Raw genomic sequence first — 18,944 nt, forward strand, 5'->3', positions numbered from 1 at the left:
GTTTTAGTTGTTATTTTGAATACACATGTATGCTTTTTTCCACTAGGGAAAATAATTGAGAATGAATTATAATTGTTTTAGATCATAAAAGTAGATTAAAAATGGCTGTAAGATAAAAGAAATCAGACACAAAAGTGTACATACTATATAATCCCATTTATATGAAATTTTAGAACAGGTAAAAGTAATTCAGAATGACAGAAAATAAATTGGTAGCCGGGGTATGGGGATTAACTACAAAGGGGCATAAGGGAACTTTATGGGTTGCTGGCAATGTTCTGTATCTAGGTTGTAGTGGTTATTACATGAGTGTATATATTTGCTCATAACACTTCCACTTAAGCATTTTATTGGATGCAAACTATACCTCGTTAAAGTTGATTAAAATAGGCTATATTTGTGAGGTTATTTTTTTTTAATGAGGGTAAATTTCTGAAGCAAGTGTTTTAGGTAGCTCACATAATCTCCAGCAGGACCATAAAATTGACCTTGGAGACTACATAATCAGGAATGTCACATCCTACTGCAAGGAATTCTAGAAAAGTGAGTTTCTGGATTCGACCTTTAGAAGGTGGGATTTTTAAGTTGGGTAATTTTCCAACTTTGTCTTGAACCCTGTCTTCTTTATTTGTGTGCATGTGTGTGTGCATGCTTTCTTTGAAATTTAAAAACATTAAAAAAAATAAAGAGGAACATAACATTCATCCATATTCTCTTTATCTAGACTTAATTACTTTAACATTTAGACACATGCTCTGAGCTCTTTTGCTGTTGATTCTTTAACACATATTAAAGAACCAATGTATGAATTCATTGCCATAAAAATTAGAGAATTACAGATAATGCTCAAGCTGACATTAACTCCAGAGTTGCCATTTTGATCTCATTTACCCTCACTAGAAGCAAACATTAGTATGAGTTTTGTGTATTTTTTCTAACTTTTTGCATATATAGGCATGCATAGAAAAAAATATATATTACTTTGATTTTTGAAAATGTACCTAAATGGTATCATGCTGTGCACATGGTTCTAGAACTTGCCTTTTTAACTCAATGTGTTTTTCAGTTCTACCAATATTGATACATATAGGTTTAGTGGTTAGCAACTCTAAGTGCAAATAAATGAGCACAACAGGAACAAATGTAGATTTGGTAGCTCAGGAGAAATACTGTACTATTAACTCCATAAAACTCATTAGGAATTTTTAGGAATTATGAGTTTTTATTCTGCTAAGAAAAAATTTTAATAATCTGGATGCCAGCCTCACTGGTCTCCTACTTCCCTAGTTCAGGTAGTACCTTCTCTCTACACAGAGAAAGCCAAGCAATAAAGAGTTAAAACACAACAATCTGACCATACTAGATAAGAAAAAATAAAGCTGCAAAACTTGGAGAGAGACATTAACATCCTAAGTTGAGCGAAGAAAGTGTAGAATTGGCAATTGCCTGTTTATTTATTATTATTTTTAATGGTTATATATTTATTATTTAATGTTTATTATTATTTTCATTATTTATTATTTAATGTTTATTATTTATTTGTTTTAATGTTTATTTTATTATTTTTAAATGTTTATTTTTAAGTAATTTAATGTTTATTTATTTTTAAATGTTTATTTATTATTTTGGGTGCAAGCATAGGAGGGGCAGAGAAAAAGGGACAGAGAGAATCCCAAGCAGACTCTACACTCAGCACGGAGCCCCACAGCAGGGGCTGATCTCACCACCATGAGATCATAATCTGAGCCTAAATCAAGAGTTGAACGCTTAACCAACTGAGCCACCCAGGTTCCCCAGTAGTTGCCTATTTAACGTTTATTTATTTTTGGGACAGAGAGAGACAGAGCATGAACGGGCGAGGGGCAGAGAGAGAGGGAGACACAGAATCGGAAACAGGCTCCAGGTTCTGAGCCATCAGCCCAGAGCCTGAAGGGGGCTCGAACTCACAGACTGCGAGATCGTGACCTGGCTGAAGTCGGACGCTTAACCGACTGCGCCACCCAGGCGCCCCAGTAGTTGCCTATTTAGACTAACCTGTATACAATGAGTTTTTGTATGGTAATTATTTTGAAAAACTTATTTTTCCCCACACTACTCTAACACTAAAGGCATCGTATGGTAGCAGAAACTATATAGTGATAATAAGATTAAAAAAATATTTTTCTTCTGCAATTGTTTAATTTCACATTTAAAACTTTGCATATAAATTGGCAATCTCAACTAAAGAACAATTATGTTAATTTACATTTAAAGTTATCAACATAATTAATGGTATTTCAGGTTAAAGTTAAAATGAGTTTTGGTAAGGTGTGACAATTAAATAATTCAATGAAATCGAGACTCCAGTATCATTTTTAAAAGTGCACTCATAAAGAAGAATAAGTAGTTGTTTGGATGGGCTGGCGGTGAAGGCAATAGCTCTTACAAAATATTCCCCAATCTACAGACACATTTGCTTTCTCAAACAGCACATAATAATAATAACTAAGGATTATATAACGTTTGCCAAGTGCCAGACACTCATGAACACATGGTACAGATTTTAATTAACTTGAACCTTGCAACAATCATCATTATCACTATTTTCCATTTTACAGATGAGGAATCTGATACAGGAAGCTCAGGAACTTGTTCAAAGTCATACAATTAAGATGAAGAACAAGTGAGATTTAAACCCATTTGGGTTAGCTCTAGAGTGCATACACTTAAGTAGAATGCTATTCTGTCTCTTCTGAATACACACACACACACACACACATATGTATAAATAACATGTCCATTATTTTCTTTAACCTAATGGAAACCACCAGTTAAAACAGGAAGAAAGTCTCCAGTTTAAAGAGAATTTTACAGAAGTATATTTCAGAAAAAAATAATAAATTATACATACAAAGAAGATTTTGGTCCCTCTAAATTCTCATTCTGATAAGCTAGACCCTCACTACAGCAACTCTAGAATTCCCCCTACATACATACATATGTGTGTGCATTTATGTATGTGCACTTTTTGTTTGTATATGTATTATACATATAATCCCAACGGTGGGAAATTTTTCTTCTCTGAAGAGGATTTTATCTGGAGATAATCAAGAGCATTTTGAGCTAAGACCAGTGGGTGATGTAGAGTTGCACAATATTAATTTGAAGTAAAAATAAGGTTGGGCTAAAAATAATGAAATGGCCTTTTTAACATTCAGTGACCAACCGTGACATTTACTTTTTCTAGCAAAGGATCTAAATATCTTTGGAATTCCATTATAAGGTGGGTCTTCTATTTCTCTCCCCAACATTTTTCTTCCTCTCTTCATTAATGAGGGTAACATGTTGGAAACTTGGACATATACAAAATTCTTTGTGTATATGAACTCCACAGTTTTGTAGCTTATGCAACAAGCAGAAGTTGCTTGACCATTGAGTCCATATTGTGGTAAAAGGAGCACTCTAGTGCTGTGAGAATGCAGACATTGTAGTCACCCAGGAAAGTCTTCCCTTCATAAATAGTTCATTAGCAGATTTTTTCATTTTTACACTTGACTGAAACTTAGTTTTCTTTATTTTCACATTTGTGGGGAAAAAAATCATTTACCCAGTCCAAGACAAGTGGAGATCCATTTGCTGTATGAAAATGAACTCTGTCCTTGGCATATTTGTGGAGTTCCGTAGTCGTGTTCTCTTACCCACTGCTGCCATCTGCTGGTCTTATGCCTGTTAGATTTTAGAGTAAGCCGTGCATAATGCTCCAGTCAAGATGATGCAAAATGCAAATATCATCAATAGGTAGTTTTGTAGACCCTGAATAATAAAAAAATGTAACTGTCATTAAGAAAATTTGAATCAAACATGCAGAAAGCACAGACTCTTAAGATTGCTAGGGACCTTGCTAACTCTCTGCTCCAGCCACCTGCATGCTTTTTGCTCTTCCTCCAAGCAATCATTCAGATTCTCTTGAAAACCCACAAGAGCCTTGCTAATTCACCCACTCAGTAAATACATGTGGGCATCCACTTTGCATCAACATGTGCTGGAGTTAAAATGGTGAGCAAAATGTGCCCTTATGCAGATAATTATATAATATGGGAGGCAGAAGTTAATCACAGAAAAGAATGTTACAAAGTGAGAGGAATGTTAATAAGTAAACAAGCATGATTGTTTCTGAGGTGTGTTACAAAGGAATCTCAATGAGGCTGGTTTGGATGGTGGAGAATTAAGCTTCTAACTGTAAGTATCAATTAATTGGGCAGGGAAACAGGTAGGGACTCCAGGTAGAAGGAATTTTATGTGCAAAGCTCTGTTGTATGAGAAAGTATGATACTTGCCAGGGAAAGAAAGTCAGTGTGACCCATGCAATGAGTTAAGTGGATAAAAACCAGGTTGGAGGGCTATGGCCCAAACATACACGGGGCTCATAGGTCATGTACAGTTTGAGGTTTTATTTTTCCAAGTAATGGGAAGGCAAAGACATAGGCAGCTGGACATGGTGAAAAGATGGGATTCACATTTTATAAAGCCCACACTTATTTGCGGATGGTGAACAGATTGGAGGGGTCCAGAACGGATGCAAGGAGATCGTTAAGGAGGCAACTAGAGTCTGCTTGGGGACAGATGACGAGGTACAGATGGAGAGATAGAGCTCGATCTGAAGGGTGAGAAAGGAACAGAGAGACTAAGTTTGCCTTGCCCAGCTATGGGTAGGTCCACTGATCTTAAAGATGGGAAACACTGAGAACCACTTCCCAATGTGGCCAGTCCATCTCTGATTAACAAATATCTTTCTGTGTCAAGTAGAAATATTTTATTTACCATAAGTTCTATCTATATCCAGGGTTACAGATAGATTGATTCTAATCTCTCTCCCACAAGATACACCCTGAAACATTAAAAAATAATTGTCTTATATTCCTGAAGCAATTTTTTTTCCTGATCAGTATTTTAGCTCCTTTGACCATTTTTCATATGAAATAGTTTCAAGCTTCCAGGCTATTCCCATCTGAATACTGGCCAGGCTGTCTATATCCCACATTAAATATAAACCCTGGTGCTCTAAGGTAAGGTTTGAACATCACGAAGTAAAACAGGACAAGCACCTCCCTAACTGTAGATTTTCTGTCTATGTTTAGACTTTATGTCTAAAAGTGCACTGAGATCTCCTGACAGTCAAATAATATAATATCATTATTAGCTCTTATTAGGATTAATGCTAATTAATACATAGCCAAAATTCCAAAAAGCGTATAGTCTCTTTCTTCAACCTAATAAAGAATTGGGAGAGAATGGATTAATTGACCTGTATTTGATGATGAGAGAAGTCTTTGTAAGTTGAGTTGGGGACAGCTGAATTTTCTGATTCACTGTGAGTAGGAATATTACCCAAAGTTCCTCTAATACAAGTTCCACGAATGAAAACAGCACCACAAAGCCTTGCTAAGTACAGAGGAGCTTATTAACGCACACACACACACACACACACACTCCTACTAAGACTTTAAGGTTCCCTGATATCTTGTCAGTGTTGAAGACTGCAACCTTTACCTAGATACCTGGACTGGTGGAGAGCAAGCACTCAATACCTATTTGTTCAAAGAATGAATACACTCAGGTGATTTCCAAATGTCATTTGCGAATTAAACAGTTGATAGAATTACTTAAGTAAGAAAAAACAACATACGGGGCCCTCACTTATTACCATTTTATAACCTGATTATGGGACTAAGCTCTGATTATTTGCTAAGCTCTCTCCTTTATTGCCTATGTAGACAGAAGAATAATGTTCTCAGAGAGTAAAATATTTTTCCCTTTAAGGTGAAGAATCTGTTCAAACTTCCCAGTCTCCTAGAGAAAAAGACCAATTATATTTGGACAACAGCAATTGTTTCCCTTCATCAAAGGTGAATATTAGCACTTAAAAGATCATGCTAACATTCTCCCCAAAGCAAAAAGTTTTTAACTTGGATTTCTGAAACAGTTACTAAGGTCACAAATCATCTCATCCTCTATCTGAGATTAGCTACTGACCTATAAATTGTTGTAGTGATAATCTCCTGTATTTCTGTAGACATTGTGGCTAATGTGTGTTTCTAAAAATAATAATTTATATCTAGCTTAAAATAGCTAAATATAAAATTCAAACAAATTTCAAACAAAACAAACTTCCCAAAGAGGAACAGATAGCAGATATAAAAGAACACTGGAAGTGGAAAATATCCAACTGGTGCCCTATGGCATTAAGATTAAATGAAATCATTAAACCCTTTAGCACAAAAAGTACTTGGATCTCAGATTAAGTTCTTACTCCTGCAGGTTGTAGACTTTCCAATATGTGTCTTTGAGTACTGCTTCGAGACATAATTGTGTTGCTTTTGTTTTCCTCTAGGGTTTTATCTTGTTTCTAAGAAGAATAATGTTTAAAAATTCTGATAGGATTTTGGTGTCAGTGTTCAGTTGACAGCTCTTTCTTAAACTTGGTGGCATGTAAAGTATTTAAAACTTGCCTTTAAGCCACCCATTAAGAAGCAGTTAGGCACCTGCATTGAATGATAAGCCTCACTGGATACTTCTTAAATTTTGTTTGTAGACAGATTTGTAAGTTCTTCTTCTTTTTTTTTTTTTTTTAATTCCCAGAAGGTCAATAAAAGTCACTCTCTGCTTTCATCTTGGCCCTCTCTCTCTTTATTTTTACATACATACTTGGCCAAACTCACTCTCAAAATTCCAGAGACAATTGCGTTGGAATTTTGTAGAAATTACACTGAATGTGAATTGGAAATAACTGTGAGCTTCCCCATTTGTTCTGATATTATGTTTTGTAGGAAGTTTTTGTGGGAAATTGAGTGGTTTTATAAATCTAGCATGTTTCTTGCTTATTATTTTCTTATCTTTTAATAATTTCTATAGTTTTCAATAATATTCATTTTCCACTTTTTAATCAGTTATTGGTATTAGAAAGCTATTGATTTTATATTTATCCTATATTTCAGCACGTTACCAAATAATCTTATTGGATCTCAAGATTTTCAGCTGACTGGCTTGAATTTTTAACGAAGATAATGTTACATGCAAATGACAATTTTCTCATTTTCTTTCCTACATCTATGTTGCCTCTTTCTTAATTTTATTTTATCACACTGGCTAGGATCTCCAGAAAATATTGAATAACAACAATAATGGAGAAATCTTTTGACTTCCAACTTAAAGAGAAGACCTTTTGTTTTCAGCTTGATTGCGGTGTAATTGAGAGAGAACTTTTGTTTCACCTTAGCTATTTGTTTGCTATTGTTTTTTGACAGACAGCTTTCTCCTATTTGAACATTTTGAAGGGTTTTTTTTTTCTTAATTAAAACCTGATTTTTAATTCTAGCACATGCCTTTTGAAAAAATATTATCACAGCTTTTCTCTGTTTATCTCACATTATATTACAGTGATTAATTTGCACATTATAAACTATCCTTGCACTCCAAAGTTAAGCCCTACTTGGCCATGGCTTTTCATTAAAAATTTGGTCTGAGCTGTCTTTTTAAAGGTGTCCATAAGCAACAAAAAAAGCTTTCTTTGAATGTCTTTTAGTTCTTTTTAGAGGACTAAAGAATTAACAGTAGGCTCAATGGTTAGGGTTTCTCTCTCCCAAGAGGTTCTTGTAACTAGAAAAGAAGATTTTTGATTCAGTTACATTATTACTGCAGTAGTAACTAAGGTAATTTCCAAATCCTTTATTTTAATTTTATTTTTGGTTTGTGCTTCTTTTTAACTATAACTGCAAATAAGCTATGCTCACTTGTGATTTTTCTAAGGCTTCAGTATGTTATACTAGATAATAAACACCCAATTTTTAAGTAGAAATCATGGGGTACCTGGGTGGCTCAGTCGGTTGAGTGTCCGACTTCGGCTCAGGTCATGACATCATAGTTCGTGAGTTTGAGCCCCGCGTCTGGCTCTGTGCTGACAGCTCAGAGACTGGAGTCTGTCTTCAGATTCTGTGTCTCCCTCTCTCTGCCCCTTCCCCGCTCATGCTCTGTCTCTATCTCTCAAAAATGAATAAAAATGTTTTACAAAATTAAAAAAAATTAAAAATAAATAAATAGAAATCATTACCCTGATTGGGGCAGAGGAAATACTTGCAAAGAGATTATGACATGTTTTGGACATAGAACTACTTTTTGTGGAAAGCAACCCTAACTAAAATAAATGAGAAATGTGTATGAAAGTAATTTATGGCTCTATAAATGTTTTAAGTTGTCTTATGCATTAAAAAAAATAAGATATTGGTGCATATATTCCAAACAAATTTATTATTTTTTAAATTTGAGAATCTTGTACTGTCAAATTATGGTTTTCTAAATCAAAACATTTCATTTAAAATACAGGAAATGATATTTTATATCTAATATTGAATAATCAATCATTTTAAGGATCACCCAGGTAGATGGATTGCCTTTTGGTTCCCAGATATTAGTGACATCAGATTGTCTTAGAACCAGAAATTATTTGTTATTATAGCTGCAGATTAAGATAGAAAATATTACGTCTATGATGCCTTGACAGAGTGTCTCTAATTTGTATAAATATTTTTTAGTAAAAGCTATTACAAAAATACTATTCACATATGTTCCTCAAATTAAGGTAAATGGGAAAAATTCTGAAAACAATTAAAAAGTATTTTTTTAAGATTTTATTTTTAAGGATTCTCTACACCCAACATGGGGCTTGAATTCATAAGTACAAAATCAAGAGTCACATGCTCCACTGACTAAGTCAACCAGGTGCTCCTACAACAATTTTTAATGCAAACAACACACACACACATCCTAGAAGTATTTAATAAATGCAATTTTATTTTATTTAAAAAAAATTTTTTTTTCAACGTTTATTTATTTTTTTGGGGACAGAGAGAGAGCATGAACGGGGGAGGGGCAGAGAGAGAGGGAGACACAGAATCGGAAACAGGCTCCAGGCTCTGAGCCATCAGCCCAGAGCCCGACGCGGGGCTCGAACTCCCGGACCGCGAGATCGTGACCTGGCTGAAGTCGGACGCTTAACCGACTGCGCCACCCAGGCGCCCCAATAAATGCAATTTTAAATCACCATCATTTACACTTGAAAGAGAAGTGGTAATAGTCCCTTGCTACCCCACCATTTTCTTATAAAGTTGCTGGTTTGCTATGGAGCCTTTGAGAGACATGAGAACCAACAGAAAAATCTATTCCCAAGGTCCATTTGCCTCAGGGATATTTTAATCTTAGGATAAAAAAATCTTTCGTCTTGTTTATCTGCCAGATTTTACATTAAGTAAAATTTCCTTCTCATCATATTTTATTGGTTATTTAACCAAAATTTCTTAAAGGAAAATAAAGTCAACTAAAGCATTTTTGGACTGGGGGCTGGGGTGGAGAGAAATATGTTTCATAATAATTATCACAGCTTTAGTATTTTCTTTCCTTGTTAGGGATGATAACATTTTGAACATCTTCACTTGTTAAATCCTTTCGTGTGTTTTCTGCCCTGGGCTTAGGAGTCGCATACAGTTTTCAGAAAAATAACAGAAACATAGTATTAAATACCTTTCTTACCTGGACCTACCCCTGTTTTCTAAAGCTGCCCTTTCTTGTACATACCTGTATTTCCTTAAACTTGAAGACACCCCACATTGCAGCTATAAATCCTGGACCCTTAAATAAAAAGAAAAGTTCTAATTAGATTAGTTATTTTTCTGTGACGTGTACTCTACATACAGTAAATTGGAGAGATGACCTTATGCTTTGAGTAACTTTTTGCCATGAAAACAACAATATTGTCAGCTTAAACTATTCATAATCTTAGCTCTAATTCAACATTAACCAAGGTAGCATTAGGTAAAAAATAAAGATTTTTTTGTTTCTTTATGATTTTCATATTTATTATATTGATGATGCTGTAATATTTTGTGCCATCTAATACTTTTCTTTAATGTTATCTACTTATAATATTTTAATAAACAAATAGTTTATGTTTTTCTAACAAACTTAGGACAATAGAAATAAGATTAATAGAAGTAAGCGTAGGAACAACTGATAACTTTTTTGGGAATGAGGCAATCTCATAATTGAAGAAACTGTAGTATGTTCTCTGAGACCCAGCCAATAATGTACTTTAAAAAATTTCTTGTGGTGCCTGGGTGGCTCAGTCGGTTGAGCATCCGACTTCAGCTCAGGTCATGGTCTCACGGTTCGTGAGTTCAAGCCCTGCGTTGGGCTCTGTGCTGACAGCTCAGAGCCTGGAGCCTGCTTCCAATTCTGTGTCTCCCTTTCTCTCTGTCCCTCTCCACCCATGCTCTCTTTCTCTCAAAAATAAATAAACGTTAAAAAAATTTTTTTAAAAAATTCTTAAACTGATACTGTTGCACGGTGATGAACTATGTCTAACATTAAATCCCAACGAATGCTAATGACAGTATTATGGAAAGATACAAAAGCCATGTAAAGATAAATAGCAATAGGTTTATTCAGACAGGAATAAAATAATATAGGAAAAGGAAATGAGAAGAAGTAAGGTAGAAAGGATGATACTGCAGTTTGAAACTTTTAGCTATTAAAGTTTATTAACTTTTTATAGCTGTGAAGGAAAAAAAAATTGGAATTTGGTCTTTGTGGAGAAGGTGTATTGTATCAGCATTTTTAGGATTCCTTTTCAAGCTCTGCACAAACTCTGGAAGAGTTTCACATAAACAATTCCAACATGTTTTTCCCCTTCCACTACTCCAACCATCTACACGGCTGGGTCAGCAAAGTTGGACTCTACTCCCGGTATGTAAGCGAAGCAATAAAAATACTTTACTCTGTTTATCAGCATCTGGAAGGTTCAACATCAAAAGAGCCAGAGAACTAGGTCAAAGGAACTGTCTTTTATCAGTGACGTAAGGTCCTAAGCCTCAAAATCCAAATCAAACAAGAAGCATCTGCGTCCTTCAGGCAATTCCACACTGACTTGGGACAGGATAAGAGGAAACAATAGAATGGGGGATATAATATTAATGTTATCGTGCCAATCGCTCAAGAATTTTATCCTCTCTAATCTGAAAATTTATATCCATTCAGAGAACATAATAGAAGATAATGCCAAAAGGTATCATTGCCCTTTGAGGCTTTTTGGGTGATGATTTCCTAAATATTAGTTTAGACGTGGTCTAAGGGTTATTGTAGGGAGTGATGTGGTTATAGGAATGGTGCTTTGCTAAACGTAATGCAAGCACAGTTCAAAGTGTGGAATCCTGTCTGATTCAGGCAGAGGAGAGCCAGGTAGGAAGGAGTTTTGGATAAGAAATATAGCTAATTTTTTGGCAATTGGGATTGCATATTTTCCTTCCATAAAATGAATATAAATTGCACATTTGTAAATCAGCCTTTGAAAATGAGGTGAGCTTGAGCTATCTTCAGAAGCTGAGCTTCTGAATAAACTGATTCAGCTTTTAGATTTATCAGAGAAAATTTAGACCAGAGGGAACAAGCTTGCTCCTGCTACATGGGTTTTTTTCTTCTGTTTTCTTCCCTCCCACCTCCCTCTCTCTTTTCCTTTCTTCCTCCCTCCTTTCCTTCTTTCCTCCCTCCCTCCCTTCCTCCCTCTCTCCTTCCTTCCTTCCTTCCTTCCTTCCTTCCTTCCTTCCTTCCCTCTTTCCTTTTTAATTATCATTTGCTAATAAATAACATAGAGGCTGCTTTCAAGAAACTCACAATCTAGTTACCGGTGAGTACATAACAGTGGAAATATACATACCTGGGAAGAACAGTGCTTCCGGAATTAAAAAAAAAAAGTGCTCTTTTGATAAAATAAAATTGATCATATTTATTATTGTTGAAGCTGGGTAATGGGTATGTTTGAAATTTTCCACTAAAAAAAGTTAACGTAAAAAAAATCTAGTTCTCCCAAGTAATGAAATAAAGAAAAATATGAGATCCTTGAGGAAAAGACTGAATCTTGTCTGCATGTGGAAAAGGTTGTTTTTGGCTAGAGTAATGAAAGTGAAACCAAACAAGAACCTAGTAGTAATGTTGCTCAATTCCCTCAACTCCCAGGAACACCTGTTTTCCCCAGGTAACAAACCCCAGGCACCAGAGGAAGCTCCACCTGGTGGGTGAGAAGACTTTGCTTATATCACAGTGATTCGAGAACAGTCCTTCAGACAGGCAAGTCTCCAAAAGCCACAGTGATTACTCCCACCGACCATCTGCCCATACCTCACCTACCTCAGCAATTTATTTCCACTGAATTAGGCTTTAATGTTTTGTCCTAAGTCTTTACCATAATTTAATACAAGAAAGAGTGATAGAAAAACCAAATCTCTGTCTACTGTAAATTTGTTTGAGGAATATTACTTATTGTTACACAGTGTCCTCTGTAAAAGGCCCCATGTGATACATTCTATTAAGAATTTAGTGCCAGAAAATAAATGGTCTCTTCTGAGGAAATAATATGTTAAAAAGAATTAGCTACCCCATTAACTCCCTTTCGTAAGCACAGCGCAAAACTTGATGTTTAATCATATAACTCATCCAGAGACAGTAGTTTGCTTTAGCACTTCCTGAAAGCCTTCTTTAAAAAGTACCAGATGAAGTTCCACATGAGGAGTCTGAAGTACTTTCTGTCTCACAAGGTTTTCATGAGCTTCAAGTGCCAGAATATACGCAAGAGCATTTTTAATTTATAAACTGTCATCTAGAGATAAATATTGTTATAAACAGCAAATTACAATGTATCCAAAATAGCATTAGGTAAAATGACCAGACAAAAACTGCAAGGATATCAACGATTAATAAACCTGCTAAAATGAGGTTAGCAATGTTCCCTTAGTGGTCAAGGACGTGAGACCAGAGGCTGCTGGTGAATCCACATGAAACTATTATACACATCGTACTCTTAAAAAAATCAAACTCCATGACAGGCCTCAGTGATTCACTAGGGTTGCTTCAGAAAAATCAGATTTACCTTTAAAAAACAAAACTGGGGAAAGACGAGTTAGCTACTTACAGCAGTGATTATTGGAAAACTGACCACAGCACTGAGAGAGTGGTTAGCTATGAACCAACAGCAGGTAGCTATTGCCCAAAGAGCTCCTGACAGGAAACCTGAAACACACACAAACAGTGCACACTTACAAGCCACGTTCCTCTCCTGAAAAATCCATGCTCTAGATACAGCAGGAATATTAAGTTGCTCATATCAACGCATTCCCATTGACATTGTCGGCCAACATGGATTTTTGAGCTGTGTTTTACGATAATTTTGGAAACCAAGTCATTTTTTTTTTTTTGCTCTTGATGGCTGTGGGTATAATTATCAATTTTTTCACTTTCTTGACATTAAATAAAATACCCAATGTTGTGGTTGAGGTAAAGATTGGGTAGTGGAGAAGGACCAAGGGACGATACTGGATCTGAGCATGCTCTGTGAACACCATTTATACTAAACTATAAACATAAAGATGCTTAGAGCTAAGGGTGAAAAAAAAAGCCTCTTAGAATTTGAAAGAAAATACCAGATATAAATTTCAGGATAGTTTAGCTAAGTGTTCAGTACATATCTTATCATTTTTTATAATGGTATAGCAGCACACATTGACTTTACTGAATCAGGTATTCAAAATGAATCTCTGACATATGTTTTATTTTGTTCTTAAAAAAATTTTGCTTGTGGACTTATGTCCCAAATTGCATTATGGCAAACTCTGAAATAAGTGAGACATTATGTGTATTTTTTACTACCAATGCCGAATGGATTAAGCCCAAAGCATGCGCATTCAACATATGCTTTTTTCAAACTCTAAAACTGCTTCTTATTATTTTTCAGAGAAAATGTTTGTTGACCTAAGTGACTACAAATTTCTATTTGTTGACACTTTAAAAAAATAGTCATAGGACTCTGACTTTTAATAAACATCCTGAGGTAATGAAGAAGAAATAATAAAGTCTGATGGTCAATTTACAAGATATTCTGGTGTAGGAAACCAGTGGATCTTAGATTCACTGCTCAAGTTTCAGGTTCTGTGATGACTAGTATTTCATATCCAGTTTCATGGCTTTTAAATCCTTCATAGTTAGTTGTGAGTTGGGTCAAAGCAATTAGGGAATGAACATATACACAGACACACACAGGATGGCTTGGTTTCCAGACGACAATTAATCAAACTAAGTGAGTGTACTCTCACAGAGTAAGATTTTTTATAGTAAATATTCTTACCTGGCAAGACTGCTTCAGGATATAGCTTAGGGTTATTTTTCATGGCTATACAGTAGGCGAAAAAGTAGACTGTACTTGTAAGAAAGATGCCGCTGAAGTGTGCAAAAACATAGTCTAAATCTGAAAATACATATTATAAAACTCTCAAATGTGTCATTCATTTCAAATATATTTAAGGTTCTAATAATAAAACAAATCCACCAAAATTAACCTTAAAAGTAAACAGTCATTAATTATATTTTATTATCCTAGTTTTCTACATGCTGTTTATATGGAATTAAATTAACATATTTAAAACTTAGAAATACGAAGTGGTCAATTAGTTATTATAATCAAGTCTAAAAGACTTTTTTATGATTATCTTGGAAAGATAAATAAGAAACTATAAACATTATGTGAATACGATCTTCTTTTTAAGAATTGTATTCAGACTGGGGTGCCTAGGTGGCTCAGTCTGTTAAGCATCTGACTCTTGATTTTGGCTCCCATCATGACCTCATGGTACATGAGACTGAGCCCTGCGTTGGGCTCTATGTTGAGAGTGCGGAGCCTGCTTGGGATTCTCTCTCTCCCTGTCTCTCTGCCCCTCCCCTGCTCACACACGTGCTCTCTTTCTGTCTCTTTTAAAATAAATAAACATTAAAAAAAGAATAGTATTCAGACTTAATTTTTATCAATGGCTATAACAAATCTCCAGGTAGACTGTATTTGGGGGGTGTGTGTGAAAAAATTACGGGAGTGCTAGTTTTATATGGTGACCAATTTGGAGACAAGCATCTCTGTTGCAGATGATGTTATATGGAAGGATATTCAGGAAGTTATCCCAAAGAGAGTTTTATTCAATTGTTTATTATAAATCTCATTACATTATGGTGGCCCAATATCTGAGAAACTGCAGTTCCACTGATTGTTTGATTAGGTTGTACTCTAGTCATACAGACGGGTGTACTATAACTTATTGGCTGGGAAGCCCACTTTGGATGTTCCTCTCAACTAAAATCTTGACAAAGATGAGCGGCCATGTTTAAGGAGAAAAGCTTGAACATCAAAGAGTTTGTCTATTCTTCTAAAATCTTAGACCCTACTTCTGGATCAACACATCTATGGACCACCACAAGAGGCAACATAACACAGTTTTTAAAAGCACAGACCACCTGGGTGGGATCTTCAATCCACTACTTGCTAACTTTGAGACTCAGACAAATTACCTAATCTTTCTCTTAGTTTTCTTAACTGTAAAACAAGGATAATAATGGCATCTAACCCAAAGGTTGCTATGAGGGTCAACTGAGTTATTATTGTAATGTGCTTGGAACAGTGTCTAGCACAGTTCACGTACTACTTATGTGTTCGTTAAATAAATGAAATAAAAAATTATACCTCCCTAGGATTATTTTTGAATAAATTGGAATAAGGTGTATTCCTACCAGACTACATTCAAATTGTCATAGGATAGATCCCTAAGAATTGATTGTACTATTTACATAAAGAGATTGTTGAGTACATTGTTTATTATGTCCCAGGACCAAGAACAACTGTACTCCTGGGTAATTAGTTCTTTTTATCTTGCATTCACTGATTTGTGGGACTGATCTGATTTCCCTTGTGTCTGTAAGAAACCTTAGAGCCAAATTTATGGTTCATTTCTAGCCAGTGTACAGATGTGTCACAGAGTTTAGACTCATTCCTGGTTCCATTTTATTTTTTCACTCTTTTTTCTCCTTCTCTTTTAATTTATCCTATGTTACTCTATTTTTATTTTTTTTCCTTTACAAATGAAAAGAATAAAAACACCAAAAGTATTGTATACACTCTTATAAAAAAGACAGAATTTAGTAAAAGATTTGAGTGGTGTTCATGGGGCTGAATATAAAAAAGGAAGGAAGAAACAACGGTCTTCCTTCCTCACTCTATCCACTCAATTAACATTGTTCAAATACCAGCTTTTTTTATCAGTCTTTCCCTCATGACTTTTCCCCTTCAAATTTTCCCTTATCTGAACATAGATCACATTCATTTTCAGTACCATCTAATTTAGAACTTGATTACCCACAATCTCATTCTTTTATGATTTCATTGATGGAAACTATGCTGTAACATAATGATAGGACTGCTGCAGTAGACACCCTTTCATCTCCTGATGAGTCTGTACAAGGCTATTTCATATAGTGTTAAGTTTATACCAGAGAGACTAATTCTATCACTAGAAACTGAGATAACTTGGGAGCCTATGTTGGGCTTTTCAATGCACTACTTTATGCTTTAAAAACAATATCCTCTAACGAGGCTATACTTTGACCTTTATTTCATTTTAAAGTGATATGTACCGCACTTCAGTTTTTTTCTTTTTAAGGGGAGAAGAGTACATATTTTCCCAGAGATTAACTAACTGGAAAATAATCTCCAAATCTTACTATAAAGCCAGGAACCATGTGTTAACATCCAAGTAGCTGATATAAATCCTGACTAAAGTTGATTATATTTATATTTGATGATCATGTGAAAATAATCAAACAGTCCTTTATTACTTTTAATATATAGTGACCATTTACAATGCAAAATATCAAATCTATGTGCCAGGATTTACTATGTAATCACATTCTTTTTATATTCTTAAGTAGAAAAACAGGTATGGAGTTTATTTATAAAGTAAAATAATGTTTTACTCTTACCATACTGGCTTGCCCCTGTGTATATGCTATCATTTCTTTTGCTGTGGTCCTTTATATAAATGATTGGCACAAACGTAGACCCGTAGAGTATTCCAGATATCACTGCAAGACTGCAGCCCCTTAAAAAACAAATACATCACTGCTAATCTTGGCCCACAGCAGTATTTCTGACAAACACACAAATGGAATCATAACGAAAGCATGCTTCAGAGTATAAATCACAAGCAGTTAAGCAGAAATCACTCATCTATCTCAAGCTCTGTGACTGTCAAAAGTCAAAGAAATACCCTGCAGGGTCAGAGCAGCATCAGGGCACAGACTGAAGCTTTGGTCCCCCACTGTTTAATAGTGGACGTACACAATTTACAGAAGTTATAATGGATTATCATTGTAAATTGTCATTACATAGATAGGACGATTGCCATCATAATAAACTTGGCTCTCTAAATATGAACGATTTGTGAACTGATGCTATGCCCTCTGCTTCTTTTTTAACCAATAACACCCAACACAGGGCTAGGATAGACAAAATACTAAATGCATGCTTGTTCAAAACAATGATGGAAATCCACAAACTTGCCTATGTCAACTATGCCTTAGTCAACTATGGCACAGTCAAGAAATGCTGATTTAATAAAATAATTTGGATATTTGCAATAAGACATTACTTTTTGTAAAAAGAGAATATTTCATCTTAGCACGGGGTTCATGTTGACTCCTCAGACTTGGGCCTTATTCACATGAAGCAAGTATTCCCAATAATCTTAAGGAGAGATGATTAATATTTCGGAACAATCCCTTTAAGTTAATACAAAGGATAATGGCATGAAACAGGAAAGTTTTACGCAAAAAAAAACCCCAAAACCAAACAAACAACAAAGCCAAACAAACAAAAACCAAACTCATTTCTTTCCAAGCTTAAAAACATATTCTTAAAGTTTATTTTAATAGGAGCTCACAGGGCCAATCAGCTCTATCCACACTGGAAATCCCTGTGTCCTGGTGAAGCCTGGAGCACATAGTCCTGAAAGGGGTATCCCAGGCACAGACTGGACTAATAGATCAGGTCTAGCCAATCATGAGACAATCAAAAATGGTCAGAGAAAGACAGGTATCACATGATTTCACTCATATGTAGAATTTGGGAAATTTAGCAGATGATCATAGGGGAAGGGAAGGAAAAACAGAGAGAGAGGCAAACCATGAGAGACTCTTAAATATAGAGAACAAACTGAGGGTTGATGGGGGTGGGGGGCTAAATGGTGACGGGCATTAAGGAGGGCACTTATTGGAAGGAGCACTGGGTGTGAATCACTGGGTTCAACTCCTTAAGCCAAGACTACACTGTATGTTAACTAACTTGAGAATTAAAAAATAAATATACATTAAAAATGGTTTTCTTAACAATCCCTTAAGAAGGGAGAAACTTTGTGAAAAAATGTGGTTTTTTTGAGAGACCGGTTTTACTTTGAAGCAAAAACAGCAACATGTTCATCTTCCAAAGCTTATTTGTGAGCTCATTCTTTCATTCACTCAATTGATTTAAACATTCATTGAGCATTTGTTATGCACCAGGCACTGCCTCTTTCCCACTGTGAGAATAGTGTACATACTAACAGAGGAAATGCTTTATATTCTTCAAGTGCTTATGTGTGTCACCGCAGAAGGTCCAAAACAGTCATTGACTGTAAATCGCAAGCTATATGCTTACACATTTTCACATTTCTCTGCAAATCCAAAAACGTCCCACAAGGAACTCTAAAACACAGGGGCTGATGGTAAGCCAAACTCTCTCAGTCTTTATGATAGTGGGGGGTAGAAATACATGGACCCAGAGTATACTACTATATTTGAAAATGAATATCTTGAGATTATAAAATCATCTAGCACGTGAGTGTAGGGACTTCCAGCGGACGGCAGGCCTCCTGGGCAGTGCAGTATTAGAGAAGTGTATTGCCTAATTCGACTGTGATTGCTGAGAGCATATCGGTCACTCTGTGCTGTGGCCTATATTACCTCTTTTACTTTAGGCACAAAATTGTTGCAAAATGAGATTGCTTTAGTCAGCTTCT

The 18,944-nt window shown here is 35.4% G+C and overlaps 1 protein-coding gene across 3 annotated transcripts in view; it reads right to left on the reverse strand.

Moving 5' to 3' along the window:
• Positions 1-2,496: 2,496 nt before the first annotated feature.
• The window catches only part of TMEM144 (transmembrane protein 144), a 47,058-nt gene continuing 30,610 nt past the window's right edge, over positions 2,497-18,944 (reverse strand). For all 3 annotated transcript variants that reach the window (XM_040471584.1, XM_040471587.1, XM_040471580.1), the window contains 5 exons: positions 16,873-16,991; positions 14,201-14,320; positions 12,992-13,089; positions 9,607-9,660; positions 2,497-3,792 (listed from right to left, as the gene is read on the reverse strand). In XM_040471584.1, the coding sequence (XP_040327518.1) occupies positions 3,709-3,792; positions 9,607-9,660; positions 12,992-13,089; positions 14,201-14,320; positions 16,873-16,991 (475 nt within the window). In that variant the 3' untranslated portion in view covers positions 2,497-3,708. The remainder of the gene's footprint in view (positions 3,793-9,606; positions 9,661-12,991; positions 13,090-14,200; positions 14,321-16,872; positions 16,992-18,944) is intronic.

Source organism: Herpailurus yagouaroundi, unplaced genomic scaffold, assembly GCF_014898765.1.
Source record: "Herpailurus yagouaroundi ecotype Mexico unplaced genomic scaffold, PumYag 28, whole genome shotgun sequence".
NCBI lineage: Eukaryota > Metazoa > Chordata > Mammalia > Carnivora > Felidae > Herpailurus > Herpailurus yagouaroundi.